The 17201-nt window shown below is 34.3% G+C and overlaps 1 protein-coding gene across 4 annotated transcripts in view; it reads right to left on the bottom strand.

Moving 5' to 3' along the window:
* Positions 1-122: 122 nt before the first annotated feature.
* LOC111437260 (probable protein phosphatase 2C 51) overlaps positions 123-17201 on the bottom strand; it is a 22603-nt gene continuing 5524 nt past the window's right edge. The window contains exons 9-21 of one of the 4 annotated variants that reach the window (XM_023075146.1): positions 16614-16785; positions 14073-14286; positions 12893-13387; positions 11034-11091; positions 9796-9883; positions 9327-9401; positions 9115-9198; positions 6842-6985; positions 2969-3041; positions 1887-1969; positions 1231-1285; positions 512-635; positions 123-433 (exon numbers count right to left, since the gene is read on the bottom strand). In XM_023075146.1, coding sequence (XP_022930914.1) covers positions 573-635; positions 1231-1285; positions 1887-1969; positions 2969-3041; positions 6842-6985; positions 9115-9198; positions 9327-9401; positions 9796-9883; positions 11034-11091; positions 12893-13387; positions 14073-14286; positions 16614-16785 — 1604 coding nt within the window. In that variant the 3' untranslated portion in view covers positions 123-433; positions 512-572. Of the gene's footprint in view, positions 434-511; positions 636-1230; positions 1286-1886; positions 1970-2968; positions 3042-6841; positions 6986-9114; positions 9199-9326; positions 9402-9795; positions 9884-11033; positions 11092-12892; positions 13388-14066; positions 14287-16613; positions 16786-17201 lie in introns of those variants that run through there. The other 3 variants (XM_023075145.1, XM_023075147.1, XM_023075148.1) reach the window with 3 other exon arrangements.

Raw genomic sequence — 17201 nt, 5'->3', positions numbered from 1 at the left:
CTTAAAAAGTCTCATGAAGCCACCTGCTCATCGGTTATTCGGCAATTAAAATTTGGGTTTATTTTCAGTTAACACTTTTGTTCACTTGTTTTAGCACATAAATAAACACACAATATTAGTCATTTACTTCTAATTTGTAATTTCTTTTATTATCTTTGTCGGGTCAAAAATTAAAATCTCCCATCCCTATCACTAAAAAGGTGTCGTAGAGATCCCAAACTCAACCCAGTTTTATGGTTCAATACTCATTTGATATATGGGTACTGTTCAATTACAACCTTTGCAAAAATATGATAGTATTACTGTCACTGAAACATCTCGAATCTTGATCAAGAAAGCATCAATATGAGAGCTCTCGCTTGACGTAAAAAAGTGCATCAATCAAGCTTCTGATATTTGATGCATGAGCATTTTCTATTGTCAGCAACATAACCTGCAAACATGTAAAAGAAAATTAGGTAAAATGTAGGAGACTATTCACTCTTATATAAGATTGTTGGAAAAGTAGTACCTTTACTTTTGGTGAAAATAACTAATCTCTGTATAACATTTGTCAATCTGCAAACTCGTACTCATTTAGGAGAAGGGACGAAATAAGGATGTCGCAGAGCATCATTGACATTTAAACGGTCCTCCTGCAGCTCATACGCATTCAAAACATTTCAGGTAAACTGCTTAAGCCGTCTGATAACGCATTATGAAACAAAAAGAAGAAACTATTTAGTAAGAGCACTATCTAGCCCACATTTCTTTCAAATGAGCGAATTATTCGTCAATACATACACTACACTGATGAAATTGTTCGGCGAATACACGTAGAAAAAGCCGGAGGAAGTCTAGCACAGAAGCATATAGCAACTTACTTTACCTATTAATGGCAACCCAAATTCGTTGGTTGGAACACAAAATTCTAGATTTACACATGCATGTCTTATTAAATGCTTTAGGACAAGTCTTAACGATATAAACATCGAGGACTTGTAGTTGTGTTTGCAAATACAATTCCTGAAAATATAAGCATGCGTAATTGCAAAGTAGATAGCATACACCACAACAATCACTTTTCCACGTCATATATTTACAGACAAAGATTGCTAAAAGTCTTATTTTAACTTCCAAGATAATTTTTTTTTTTTCTCGATCCAATTTTTACCACCGCATGCAAGATGGGTGCTTCCAATATCAATTGAATAAAAATGAAACATTCGTACTTCCACACTAAAAACTCACTGGATTCCATTGTAGTAGGTTGCGGACCAACCGTAGAGCCCAAACATTTGGAAACCTGGTGCCACAGTAAAAACCACTTATGATGAGAAGGACATTAGTAGGAAATCTAGAATTACGATAGTATTTGTCACATTAATCCCTTGGTTACATTATACAAGTTCCTTGATGGCTGAAAGCCAACCTGTTAAACCCACTTAAAAAAGACGTGTCCCACACTGTCTCAAATCTGACCTGTTGGTGTAAAATGCATATGCAGCTCAAATAAAGAATTCAACATATTGTTATCATGTTTCAAAGTACGCATCAGCCACCCAAATTTTATTCTTCTCAACATTTATCCCTGTTTATCATCTCATCTTTTCTTTGAATATCGCACTTCATTTTCACACAAGACATTTGAAGAAATATGTGATATAATCCCTACAACAAGAGTGAATTGTGTGCTCATATGACGCCTCCTAACATGTCAAAGTAAACTTTCAAATTGTCAAAGAATATAGATAATAAAATAAGGGTGACTTTTGAAACATAGATACTAAGATGCATATTGGAAAAAGAAGCATTAGGAGTAGTTTGTTTATAAAAGAATATGCACTAAACCAGAATATCATGCAGGAAAAGGAAGAGATACAATAAAATAATAATAATGAACTGACCCTAGTTTAAGAGGATCTCTACTCTTTATTTGGTGGGCAAAAACTTCTTCAGAGCATTTCCAGGATGCTGGTGAATCTCCTTGCTAGATCATCATAGATGATAATACCTTAGTGTCAACCAAATATCTAAAGCATATATAGCAGCATTGTGGACATCGAAGTAAAATTTCAAATGTGGATGCACACAAGAAGTGACATTGATATGGACGCATTGATTATCTTATCAGTGTCAATAAATATCAAACTGTTTACACAGGATAAATAGTTCATTTAAAGAGCCGACATGCACAGCAAAGTAAAATGCGAAAGAACTTAAGTAGGTATGAGTGCATGTACTTATATGCTTTTAAATGTCTCAACTGTGCCTCGTCCAAAGCAAACAAAAAATCAAAACGATGATAGCAACTGTGTAAGCATGTGAAGAACATGTCACTCAAGCAAAAAGATTACAAAGCGACTATGTTTAAAGTATATTTCGTATTTGTTTCTCCCCTTCCATGTAAACTACCATATTAAAAGCAAATGTAACGACGTAAATTACTGGTTAAAATAACTGAAATGCTAAAGCAACAAGAAAAGGCAGAGAAATAAGGAAAAAAGGAAGACACTTGGGAAAGGAGAACCACTGCTCCAAGAACTAATATAACACAGCAACCATTGAAAACCTTCCAAAATCATGAATATCACAACTACTAAAAGAACCCTCTCCACCACAAAAGATATGACGTTCTTCCCTAAATCGCCAAAGGCAGTCGTTGAGAAATGTTATATTTCTATTCCAGACAGCATCGAACAGAATATAGTATCTCACACATTGCTCTCTTTCCTTCCATACAACCACTAGCCATTACCAATTCCCTCCAACAAACTCCTACTACTATCCCATGATACTACTCATAAATTAACTAACATGCACAATACTAGTTAAACCCAATTAACTAATAAGCATAATACTAGTTAAACCCCAACGCATAAGACAACAAAGTTGTCTAGAAACTATGCAAGTAATTGGAATGAGAAAAAGGAACATGTCGATATACAACCAAATAGAAATTTAGAAAGAAAGGTTGCATATAACTAACATGAACATTTTTTTTATAACTTTTTGAGGGACTCCCAGGAATTAAAATGCACAACTCCATGAACGACCTAAGCCTGCACCACAAAATTAAATATGTCTATATAAGTATATAATTTGCTGCATCTTTCAAATGTGTTCCTGTCTTTGTTTTATTAGTAGAAACATAGTAAATAAACTACTCAAGAAGAATGGATGGAACACTTCTTTTTCTTTCTTTTCCCTCACAACAAATCATTTTAGCTTTCTTCAACTTAAAGAATAATTATAATCCCAAGCTTATCTTGACTTTTTTATAATAAATTCATTGGTTTCTACAAATATAAATAAATAACTAAATATGAACAATTAAGCCCCACATATTAAACAACTCTCTAGCGCTATTGTAAGAAGTCCTTTACTTTCTTCTCTTCAAAGGAAAGCACACAACTGATAACTACAAGGTTGCTAGTTTAGTTTTCAGTTGAGCATCTGATGGTTATTATTCAACAAGGAAAACAGGCTGAATTCCACATTGCTTAAAAGTGGAAAGGATCCTTGAAGTATAAGTAAGAACCTCAAAAGGCCTCGAACGATCACATGTCTCTTGGTTGTTTTAGGAAGGATTTGCCAGACTTTGTCCAAAGAAGCCTAATGCATGTCTGCAGAGATGACAGCTTTGAGTAATGTTAGGTCATGCTTACATTGGCCATGGTTGGAGATTTCATTATCGTGTACTTTTAACTTAGCTTGTGTTTTGTGTTTATTGTTTGGGCTTTACCTAAGTGGTCGACCATGGTTGAAGATTTTATTATTGAATACAGTTCATTTAGCTTGTACTTCGTGTTTATTGTTTGGAATTTACCTAAATGGTCGACTGTTGTGTGGATTTTTCATTAAGCATCTGAAAGGTTTATGTGTCGTATCACAACACAAAGTTTCAAATCAATAAAAATCTACTCAAGTAGAGGTTGTCAGAATATGTTATACTTGAACATTTTTTGTAATGCAAGAGGTGGCTGTTTGGAAGAAATTTTTCTTTGCTACTCTCTACAATATCTTACTAGAAAGAAATATGAGAATCTTTTTTCTTACCGAAAGAGAATAAAGAAAGAACACAAAAGAGACATAAAACACCACTCAAAAAACAGAGTCGAACCAACACCTAAAGACCTAACGCCATAGAAGAACAGCTCCAATAAAAAATAACAAAGCTGATAGGATAGTTGAAAAAAACTTCAGACAGACACTCAAAGAGGGATTACACTTGGCAAGAGCCGACATCTTTTTCACGACCTCTCCAACCCTCTAAAAATCTTCCCGTTCCTTTCTAGTCAAATGATACATAAAATAGGGAAAATAAAAATCTGGGAGAATTTTGAGTCATGCACACACCAAATGCCTCCATAAATGAGTTCCAAATCAAGAGAGCAAAATCCATCTCCAACGGATATGACCCAAAGTCTCGAACACCCCCTACAAAGAATTCGCCAATATGGCCCTAACAAGAGGGAAGTGTTCCTAGTGCACTCTAATAGTGTTGACTCTCCCAGGTAAGACTACCAAGAAAAAAAAAAATTAACCTTCTTAAAAATTTTCACCTACCACAACGAGAAGAATGAATATCTATAGAAAAAAAATGAATATCTATACACAAGAAGCGAGGATGGGCATCTTCCAGAAGAGAGAGAAGTGCAGACACATCCAAAGATTCCCTATCCAACAGGTGACAGAAAAAAAACCAAAATTAAGCAAATAAATATCATAAGTACGCAATAACCAATGCTGGTAAGGTGGTATAAACGTGGGGAAAAAATCCCAATGAGAAATATGAGAATAGAATGCAATTCTTATATCTCTGTGGACTTTTCTGTTTTGAGCTTTTCTTTGACTGGTCCATGCTTTGTATTTCATTAATCAGATATGAAAGCTGGTATTTCATTTGAAAAAAAGTTGATTATTATGTTGCCTGGCCTCGCTACTTTATTTAGTGGAACTTTAATCGAGAAAATATTTAGAAAAATAGTTGGTGAAGGAAAAAACAATCTTAAAGCAAGATAAGCTGTGCAAAATGGAAGGATTTGATCTTCACATAATCATGGGACCTATACCTGACATGAAAATTGCTAAAGCTGGAAAAAGCTCAAACCAAAGATGGGTAAAAAAAGGAAAATTCATCCGCAAATCAAACAAAGACTACGAGATACCAGTCTACAGAAAATCATTGAGAACATAAATCAGAGGGAGGTACTGGTCAACAGTGAACTATTGTGGAACTTTTAAGTCGGAGGGATCTAAAAGTAATAAAAAGAAAAAAATTATGTAAGAAACTGGGATTTCATAGAGAAATATGAAAGAATGTATAAGGGCAAACAAAAATACAAGTTCACCGAAAGGAGTCCCATCCCTCATTACAAGAAAGTTACTCAGTCTAAAAGAATGAGACTTGAGTAGAAACTGAAAGCAACTAGATGCTTAGGCTTAGGATTAGAAATTTGTACAAACTCCACATCATAAAATGAAATATCTAACCCTACAATATGATTATCATGGTGTTCCCTCCGGAAAAGTTAAAAGGACCTAAGGGGAAGGAGTATTCAAGAAAGGCCTCCAATCTTGGATAACGAGAATGACAAAAAAGGGAGTATTACAAAAGATTTATTGTGACCCTCCTACTCTAATACCATGTTAAATTACCAATAACCAAGTTAAAAAGATTAAGTTGATAGGTTACACTAACTTTCGTAGAAAGATATTTGTGTAATCCCATTATTTAGATTTAGTTATTTAGTTATTTAGTTACTAGTATCTAGACATTATTATTTAGATTTACCTAATCTCTAGGAATTTATTTAGATTATCCATTTTAAATTATAAGTTTAATCCTTAAACATTCATATTTTTGTCTAATAAGTCTCTACACTAGAGTGTCAAATAGATCTCTAAGCTTTAACAATTTTGTTCTAATAGGTCTAAACTTTTAAATGTATTAAATAGGTCCCTAAACTTTCAATTTTAGGTCTAAAAAGGTCTCTCGATTTCAAAATATTTAATAGATCTTTGAACTTTCAAAATTGTCTTATAATTCATCTCAGACATATTCAACATTTTCTAAAATTAGCCAATCTATTAGACATAAAATTGAATTTTGTATCTAATAGGACGAACCTTTCACTTTTATATACAAAAATCCGTGAATTTTAAAACATGTCAAATTTATCATGCATAAAATTGAAAGATCAAGAATCTATTAAAAGTTAAAAATGAAATCAATAGTTAAGAGATCTATTATTAGGGACCTGTAGAACATAAAATTAAAGGTTCAATGACCTATTAGACACAAATTTGAAGTTACAAGGAATAAACATGTAACTTAGTTCTCATGATTTCAAAAGTTAAATCGTCCTAACGGTTTGATAAAACCTAATAAATTGTCTGAATGACTAGATAGACTCTTCTAAATAGTCCCTACCATAAGGATCGTTTATGAGGATTTTATCCAACGGTACTAATTTTCAAATTTTAAAGCATAGGGACTAAATCTAACTTTTTCAAAACCTTGGGATCACATGCGATAAACCAACTTGGAAGATCTGGCTTTAAAAAAACCAAGTCCCAGTTTTCATTATGCACGTCAAAACTTTTGATCCTACAAACAACCGTCTAATTCTGTGATGCAGTTCTGGGAAATCAGATATCTGCTGTTTGTATGCAGAGAAATTTTGAGACTGCATAATGGTCCTATTTGAGGCTTCAGAATTTTAAAAGTAGGCCACCTCAGAAAGGAACACTGGGAAAACATCATTATTGGTGAAATAAACCATATCCGCAGCTAATTTATAAAATAAAAACTATAACTGACAACAAGATCACTGAACTTCGTCTAGAATGAACTTACTTGTATGCTAGCTGCTTTAAGCCTTCATTCCAACCCTCAAGATGCTGGTCCAAAAGAACTCGGGTTAAATCACTTACCTGAAAAACATTAGGTGATCCTAAGATCAATTCTAGCATCACTACACCAACGCTCCACATGTCATACCTGATAACATGAAATGGGAATAATTAACTTGTTTTTTCCATCAAGTGAAATAAAAGCCTAACAAAAGAAAAGTTATCCAGAGATACTAGCCACAAGCCAGACACGTTCCCTTGCTAAATCTATTCACCGTCATTTTATAAATGGATTTCCAGCGAATCAAACATCTCTTCCAAACCAATTTGAACATTCTAATTTTGTTCTTAAAAAAAATAAGATTGACCTCTTATATACTGTCTTCTAGGTTTTCTCCGGTTAATCTTATTTCTAAAACCCTACTTTCTCACCAATTAATATGAGCATAATCCAACAACTACAATAAAATTTATCTAAACACACTTCATTATGATTATTATTCTATCTAATATTTTAACAAACAATTCAGAGTAAACAAAATTTAAACATAAATTGAATGCAAAAAAAAAATTTCAAGAATTTTTCTAAAAAAATATAAGCAAAATTTAAAATTATATCAATTTTAGTATTGGGATAAATCACAACAATTCAGCATTATTTTACTAAACACTATAATCAGCTTTTTTTAGGTTCCAAATTGATCTTTACTAAACATTGATTTACTTCACGTTAAAACTGTTTTTGTTTTTGTTTCTTTTTTTTTTTTTTTTTTTTTTTTTTTTTTTTTTTTTTTTTTTTTTGCTAAAAGAAGAATTGTAGAAATGATTTTAATAGCTACATCAATATTAAACAAAGCATTAGTCATTTGGACTCATAATGGCAGCATAAAAGTTGGCTGAATTTTTTTTTTCTTTTTTTTAACTTGAAACAATGAGATAAAATGAAAGAATGTACAGGTCATACAAACAGATAGCCTTACAGAAGGAGACAAAATAAAGCCAAAAAGTACTCCAATATGAAAAAATAAGGTCTTAAGGATAATTACACAAGCATGTGCGCACTGATCCTCAAAGAGAAACATGAATCCTCACTAGAGACAAAACCTCCTCCCACGATCTCTCAATCCCCTTAAAATCATTTGGCTTCTCTCTCACATAATATCACAAACACCAACCAGCGACACAAAAAAATAAATAAATAAATAAATAAAGAGAGAGAGAGAGAGAGAGAGAGAGAGAGGGAGAGAGAGACCCTTATCACGGAAGGACAAGTGAAGAAGAAACTCCAGCATGAAACTACACTCTTTGGACTGAACCCAAAAAATACCAAACGTATGGAATAAACATCTCCAAACCAAATATGCGAACTAGAAACTCTCAAGAATATGGTCAAGATCCTCTATTACTCCCTACAAAGGATAAATCACTAAGGTCATATCAAAAACCCTAGATGGCTAGAAATCCTCCTATTGTCTTCCATCCTACTTCAATCAGATACCAAAGGTTAATTGCAAGGAGCCAAACTATTCAAACAAAAAGGATGATCTAATTTCTTAGCATAAACCCTCTTTGTACAGTCCATAGTTTTTTTTTTTTTTTTTTTAATTATTGTTCTTATCACTATTATGAACTAATCAAACAAAAATGATGATCTTGTACATTCCAAGATGCTGCTCATGATTTCGGAATCTTTGTTTCTGACTGTACTAACAGTATATCACAACAGAGCTCTGATAGCACATCTTCATAATCATAAGACCGTAGCTTGCAAAAAACCACCCCAGAGAGGATCTCTAGAGCCCAGTCCATAATATCCTTCAGAGGACACTACAAGCCCAACTTTCACAAAGTAAAGGGGCAACATTCAGACGTAAACTAATAAATAATGAGTGTCTAAAGTTTCCTCTATAAACTGGGGGAAAAAGGTCAGATAAGGGTTTCTTTTCAGCCCTTTATCCTAGGTATTTGAACTTCTATAAGCAAGACACCATAGAAAGAACCTCTCTTTCCTTGGCACCTTTTTCCTTCTACACCAGCTTAATCAAAAGGGATGTTTACCTCTGAAATTCTATTATTCAACTTTAGATCAACAGATTTGCATGAGCTTCCAAATTCCTACTAACCTTATGTTCGGCCATAGTTGGTCTAACAGCATCAAAATCATTATAATAACAAGAGAAGGAAAACGTAATTTCAAAAGTAATATTTATATTCAGTGTTTCATATGCGAACAAAGAACAAGAAATATTAATTGCAATCGGATGAAACACAACTTACTTCAAAGTTGCACTTGACATCTCCTGATACCAACTTGAATTAAGCAAGGCTTCAGGAGGTGTGTAATCATAAGTTTGTTCCACTCTAGAAAGCAAATATTAGTTAAGAATAGACAGTACAAACACCTAAACATTGAAAAATGAAGAACATACAGGTAGAACCTCATTAGAAATTTTAAGCAATTCTAATATCTCAAAGGGGGAATGAGATACCTGGAAGGCCCAGCAGACCCATATAGATGCTTGACTGTGAATTCATCAATAGCACTACCAAAGTCAATAATGCGCCTGAAGAATTGGTTAAGTGCCCATGTCAGCTAAACCATAGGATATCCAAGTAAAAAGAAATTATATAAATGGAAAGCAAGATGCGTTAAGAAAATATGAATATCTACCTTAATAAGAAGTAGAAAGAGAGTATCGGAGACTAAGACCAACAATAGTGCATTGGACTCAGAAAAAACAAAAGAAACTGGAAACATATAGTAAACTGCCAAGAGAACAAAAACTTAAGAGAAATCCAAGGTAGCTAGTAACATAATGCAACTACCAGACATCATCAGAAACTACAATGCAAATTTCACCCCACATTCATAGAAGTATCATGATGCAGAAGACAATGTCAATAAAACAACAAAATAATTATAATTATAATGACAATAATCAAAAAAATTTAAGATACATTTTAGTAGAGAAGTTCTCATCCCCCCTTCGACTTCCATTCAAGCATTTTCCAGTAGCCTGATCTTCAAAGCATATCACCATGTTCTCTTCAATATAAAAATTAATGAGTTAGCCGAAGAATTTCAGTTCATATGCACTCCTATCTAAAAAAAACTAAACAAAGTTAAGTGTAAAATAGAACAAAAAAACACAGCAAAGAATGCTAAAAAGGTAAAAAAAACATGGTAAAGAACTAATATTACAAACTATAGAGAGGAACATAAAAGAGAAAACGTTCAAGTTAAAAGGGAAAAGTTCACTTTCAGGGATATTAAAATTGTCAAATGGAATTGGAATTCCCAATAATGCAATTAAAGTTTAAAAAGAATACAAAATCAACACATGTTGGTACCTAAATATCTAACCTGCGTCCATTTGGTCACTTAATTATTTTAATTTATATTTATTTAAAAAGTGTCCAAGTGTGCGCTGCGGTGGGGGTCTAAAGGGTCCTCACTGTTAGATTGAATATTTTTTATAAATTCATTAACCATTAATGCCGATACAAATTTTTTTCCTCTGGAAAAGGAACATGATTTCTATATAAATAGATCTCCACAGGAATCACACTTTCCTGACAGAAACAAAGTTCGTTCTTTTCAGTGCTTTCCTTGACCACCTTCGTAGGCAACAAAGGACAGAACAAAAAGTAGTTAATAGTAGAAGTTTTAGAGTGGTGGAGAGGTCCCAGGAAGTAATTTGGGAGATGGTTAGATTTCTAACTCATTGTGGACGTCCTTACCTCGAGATTCTATAATTATCATCTAGGTCTTATACTTTTGAGGGAATCCATTTCTATTTAGCTAGTGCTTGGACTCGCTTGGTAAAACTCTTCACTTGAAATTTTGGGTTGATTGGTGCTTTAACATAGTAACAAGTATGAAGTTCTAAGTTCGAACTGCTCTAATTTCCTTTCCTCCCCAATTAATACTGATTCTCACTTGTTGGGCCTTCTAAAAATCATGAAACTCTCAAGTGAGGGGGAGTGTTAAAGTATTGATATCATTAAATTTACCATAATCCATATGCTCAACATGTTTTTGGATTTTGATGGGTAACTTAACCATTATAAAGTAAAGATTTCACCCAAAAACAAACAAGAAATTTGGCTGATAAATGCAATGAGAAAAACGTAAGAAGAGAATATAAGCCAAAATATTGCTCTAAACAGTTGATCGGATAGCCAGTTTCCCTTACCAGGTTTTATATCCCTGTGAGTGATATTGCGGTCATGACAAGACTTGAGAGCCATCAACTGAAAAAAATTCAAATAAACGTCTCAGATATATGTATTTCTTGCCAAAACTGACAAGGATAAAGGGCTAACAACAGAAAAACAAGTCCAAGGAAAAAAAAACACCAATATTATACTAAAATAGGTATTTCTAAAGTAGATTGTGATTTTTCTTCATGCCATTCTTGAATAGAGGAAAACTTTTGGAGGGAAATTGAGAAAATGGATTAAGGTGCCCTGCCTCTACCTACTCTTTTCTATTTAAAGGAAAACCGCAGGGAAGAACGTAGCTTCAAGGAGACTTAATACCGGAGGCATTAATCACCAACACTTCGTTGATTTCATTGACCCCCTTGAAGTTTCAAAGGGTATTAAAAATAACCAAAATTCTTAGCCATGCTTCAGTTCTTAAAGTTAATCATCATAAATTGATGACAGTGTGCATCAATGCCGCTAGAGAAGAGATTGTGGCAGTGGCAATCTACAAAGTACACCATATGGTTAATACTAGGGGAAAAGCAATACAAAATGACTAAATGGAGGCCAGAGTGAAGTTCATATTTCTAGATGTGGAATGCTCACTTTAGCTGCCAACTTAAATTTCCTACCAGTTTAAAGGGCTCCTGTAAGAGTGACTAAAGATGTTGGCAACGCTCTGACAGGAAAAACTGGAGGAAGTCATCTCATTAATTAGGTGGAATACCTCCCTGAGAACCTGGTGCTTTAGGTATATCAAATGTGCCTACCATAAACGATACTCTCAACTGTTTCCAACAATCTTGGTAGAAACTGATGCAATAAGGCACTCTAAGCAACCGTAGCCCTTGGGCTCACATTTCCAGACTTAGTACAAGTGCTTTGAAAGTTCAGATTCCTCTTCAGGAGATCGGAGTGAAAGAAATAGAAGGATTCAAGAGCTCGAGGTCTCTCCAACTCCTTGGAAGAATTTTTACATTTGTTATTTCTCATTGAATTTCATGCTCCAGACATTCTATAATTATTCCCCTTCCACCTTAACTTTTATTGAACTGCCTTTCTGCAGTAATGGTTAGCACCTACTTCCTACCATAATTACAGAGCATGAAACCAACGACCACCAAAATACAGAATACCATTTTATCTGATTCATCCATCTGCAAATACAGTGATTTAAACTGAGCTAGTTATGACCGTGGCAATACATCCGGGCACGATTGGTCCATCCAAGCCTGAAAGGCATCCTCTTGACAAAATTTGCAACCAATAGAAGAAGCCACGTTGTACGTTCAAAGTTCTGGGTTGATCATATTGGACTGATTGAATTTTCGTTGCAAGCTCACCATAGAGATGAAGATATGATCTGTGTGAGATTTCAGCGAGTATAGCTTTAGCACTCTGCTACGTAATTATCTATGCCAGACAAGTGGCCTACACTGACTTACTTCCTCAAGAAAAAAGTTGTATTCATGTTAGTCATATGGTTTTGAATAACTTTTTTGAGTTCCCTGAAATTGGAATTTTTACAATTACCAGGACTCTGAAGACACTTCCTGCTATCTACATCCATATTAGGATGACAATATTTGCTCTCAAATGAAGCACGGATGCTCTTACATGGATCGGTGTCCATCCACAATATCCGAGTCAGAATCGTTTTGTCTGACCATTCATTTGCAGAGCCCCTATTGGTAAATTTTATATATCAATGAAATTTTCTCTGTTAAAAAAAAGTATTTAACAAGAAATTTATATATTAATGCTACTAAGATATTTGAGAGGAGAAATAATTTAGTTGGATGAATGAAGACCAGTAAAAACAATATATTAATTGTCAGGAACATACCAGCTGACGTATCAAACTTTTCATTTCCTCTTGTCCTGCTTCTGTTGTTTTCAACCAATGCCACCACTTCGAAGGTTGTAAAATTTGAACATGGTTTTTTTGTTCAACTTTTTCCTCATCGGCATCTTCAATAGAATATATGAGCTTTGAGAGGGATATGCCTTCGTAATGAAATACAAGCCATATTTCGTTAGACCGGGATTCAAAAGATTCTACAAATCTCACAATATGGTTTAAACCTTCTTCATACATAACACTCTTTGGTCCAAACTGATTCGGGAAAGCATTTTTAAACTGCCTAGTTTCCCCTAATTTATAACTCAGGGATTCATCCTTTACCAATAAGTCTTTAGATCCCCATGGTGACTTTTCAAAGACAAAGTTTGATGTTCCAGTCGATAACACGTCTTCAAGTCGCGTAGAAGCATTCAAAAATATTTCACCAAAATATTTCTCCCGTAAGCCACTCAAATAGACACCAGCACCTCTTTCAACCTGTTCATGAACATTAACTCATCATGCAAGTAACAATTTTTGCAACATGCATTTATTGATAGACAACTTCCGCACTATATATAACACTTATACTACAATTAACCTTCCAAAATAGATTTCCTTTGAATACATAAGATACTTTCCACATGAATGATCAGTTATAACTAAGAACTAACATCACTACAGCACACCTTGAGTAATCATATCTTTACTTATTCTAGAACTTCAATATTAATTCATTTGACACACATTTGAGGAAGGTTCCGTTTAAGATGTAAAAGATTTTTGCCCCAATTTCAACATTTATGATAGATTGAGGGTTTGATTTTACCATTCAAAGTTTAAGGGTCCAATTTTTTCACTCTTCAAAGTTTGAGGATTTGTTTTTCACACTGGAAAGTTTAGGAGTGCAATTGTTACAACCATCATGCTTCATGAGTGGCTTTTCCAATTTTCCCAGAATTAAATAATTTCATAGTTCTCTTAAAAACTTTTTTATTGCATTTAGTTTAGATTAACCCAAGGTAGTATCAATTGTCATGCTAATGATGCAGGTGAAAGTAATTGATTGAAGTAAAACACATCCCACAGGTCACGTTTTAGAGACTAATGTGGGTGAAAAGAACCATCATGGGATCTTAAGTGAATAAGTGAAAATCACAGCATCTAAAAGAATTACCATTACACGTTTCATGATGAACACGTTATCCTCCAGAGCATAGGCTTGAGAACTATTTGAAGAGTATCTACCATTTCTGGCATTGGCATCTCCAAAAGATGAGTTGCACGAATCATAAATATTCTCTCCTACTGAAGTAAAAGCTTCCTGGCAGTTCCCATGAAAAGCCAGCCATACTTCACCATAGGAACCCTGACCAAATCTTTTCTTTAACACATACCTAAAGACCACAAGGGAGAGTTTATTGATTGTACTATAAACAAATATCAACAAATATCAACAAGGAATAAGATTAAAATCTTGAAGTGTCTACAGTTAAATATATACACGTGTGTGCTCATTGTGTGTGCTCTCTGGAAGATATAAATTATGCAAAAATTTCCCATGTAAGTTTAACATGCGTAAATGCAGTATATAGGATCCTATTATGAATTTAAGAAGAAAGACTACAACTGTTAAAAGGGTGTGAACATTTAACCAATAAGGAGCATTGAATAAAACCAAATGCATAAAACCATCAAATGATGAATGTTTGTCCTTGAAGATTCTCTTGTTCCTTTCATACCAAGGAGACCAAAAAAAGGAAGAGTTGAAAGCAATCCACAATGTCTTATTGTCTCCCTATGGATGTCCCCCGAGTAACCATATTCCAACCGAAGCACTCCAAAATTAAATTCCAATATTGTTTTGTTTTTTGCAAAAGAACAACAGCCAGACAAGTGACACTGAAATTCTGAAGTAGTCTTGCACATTAAGCACCAAGAAGGAGAAAGGAGAGAAGGACATATGCCACTCTCTTTTGAAGACAGTCTGCTGAATTGAGAACTGATGATTAAGTTCCCAAGATTTCTTCTCTAACTCTTTCGTCATCAAGAATGCTATTACCCTGCTTAGAAACTAGCTCAAAACCAACTCCTCACTTCGAGCCAAACCAATTTTCTTTTCTGCTAAGGTTTTCAGTCCTCCTTGCAGTGTAGTACATAAAAGCTCTGTTTAAGACTGATATTTGCAAGGCCAATATATGACAATCTTAAACAGAGGTTATGTTTGTCCCTCCAATCTGTAGGTCCAGCAAGTTTGGTCCATGGAAGCACAATGGTGGAATACTCACCCAAGAAGGAATTATAAACACTCGTAGTTAGCTCCCTTACTCCCAATAATAGGGTGGGATTTCAGGAAACACTAAAAACTTGTGATAAGCTCTAAAAATTGCTTCACAGTTTCCTGATTTCCCCCAGCTGTGCGTTTGTGTTAACCCAATCTGAAAATCATCACCATTTGTTCTTTCTTTGCAGAGTTACTAATGCAGGCGGGTCAAGCTTCTGCATACTTTTGGTTTGAGTTGGTGTCCCAACTCGGTTGCAAGGATGCAGTCTCCAGCAACTGGGTGGTTCTCCTTTCAAGTGGCAGGCCTCAGTTTAAGGGATGGGATCAATGGTATCTAAGGCCTAATGGAGGCTTTGATTTGAGAGGAAACAAAGAGCTTTCTAGGGTTTGGCGACCAACTTCATGGGTGGGACTTAGTGACTGTCCTTGCCTCTACTTGGTAGACTTTATCTAATGAGTTACGTAACTACAATCTTGTGAATATCACTGCCAACTAGGCCTCTTTTATGTAATCCAAGTCGGTTGGTGGGGATAGCTCACTCCCTTTTTTGTAATGAGCCTTTTTTATCAATATATTTTCACATTTCCTATCCCCCACAAAAAAGGATTGTGATAAACCCTGATTATAAATGTGTAGGGACGAGAAAGGGTAGAAGGGAGAGATAGGAAGGAGTAAGCGTGAAAGGGCTATTATGAGGGCCCATGTAGGTAGCAAGCATTTGATGGAGGCCCGTATAGACATATAGGTAGTATTAGATAAACCTGCTCAAGTACTGGATCCGTATATATACACACGAAATGGAAATTTCATTATCAAAAGAGGGGGAGATGAGACATCCAACAGCGGACTAACAGGATTCAAAAAATGACTCTAAATTTACTAGAATTTGCACCAAGCTGTAAGAAACCAAGCTTTCAAGAAGAAAAAAATGAAAGAATATACAAAACATACCAAAAAAAAAAAAAAGTCCACAAAAAAAATCGACCCACTAAATGCAAAAAAAAATACTCCAATACAAAAATCTTTAGAAATGGAGCACTCCCTTTCCTCTCATCTATCCTAATCCTCCATTCAATATTGTTTTAGTAATTCTAAAGCAACTATGGGCAGCGGTCCATCACTGATGCTATCTTGATGTCATGTAAATGTAATTGCTACTAAACATTTTTTACCATAGGTTTAAAGACAAACTAGAAATTATGACGACGTTAATATAAAATTCTTTATTCATTGCTGGTTTCGAAGTGTAAATTTTTAGATTTTAGATTTTTAATTGCCTCAATTAGTTCTAGATGGGGTAACTTCTTATAATTCTTTTCCTACGAGAAATCCTTATCCTTTTGAGTTTTTTACAATCATCTTTAACTTACCAACATAACTCTTTTTCTTCCATCAAAAAGAAATAAACAAACAAAAAAATACCAGAAAAATTATCCTACCTCAATATAGGTGGTGGATGCTCAAATAGTTGATAATCTGAACCAGGATCGTGGAAAGGAATTGATTCAAGCAAACCAATAAAACTAGCAAAGCCTTCAGGATGAAAGCACTGATCTTTAGCTCCAAGATGAAAGCACAAGCTTTGGTCATTGTACACATTTAAAGATCCACCTATAGTATACGATGGAGAAAACTTAAGAGTGACAGGCTACAAGAAGAAAAGGAAGAGTGGAGAAACTACAGTACAGAATGGAGAAAACTTAAAAGAGTTTCAAGATAGAAGGAAAGAAACATGCAAGAAGAAGAAGAAGAAGAAGAGTGGAGAAAGCTACAGTACAGAATGGAGAAAACTAAGAATGCCTGAATAGAATTGGAAAAACACTCATGAAGAGGAAAGAAAATTCCCACAACAAGCCAAAGGAGAAAAACCAAAAAAGAAACAATCTATTTAAATACCAAAAAGGAAAAATTAGAAACGTTCTGAGAAAAATTGCAACTTCCTTTCCAACCAAAAATATCATGTGTCATTTTCAAAATCATTAGACAGACCAGCGATCATGAGACAAAAAAAAAAAAAAAAAAAAAAA

The sequence above is a fragment of the Cucurbita moschata genome, unplaced genomic scaffold, assembly GCF_002738365.1.
Source record: "Cucurbita moschata cultivar Rifu unplaced genomic scaffold, Cmos_1.0 Cmo_Scf00063, whole genome shotgun sequence".
NCBI lineage: Eukaryota > Viridiplantae > Streptophyta > Magnoliopsida > Cucurbitales > Cucurbitaceae > Cucurbita > Cucurbita moschata.
The sequence above is the reverse complement of the archived record's forward strand: the minus strand, read 5'-3'. Positions and strand labels throughout refer to the sequence as shown.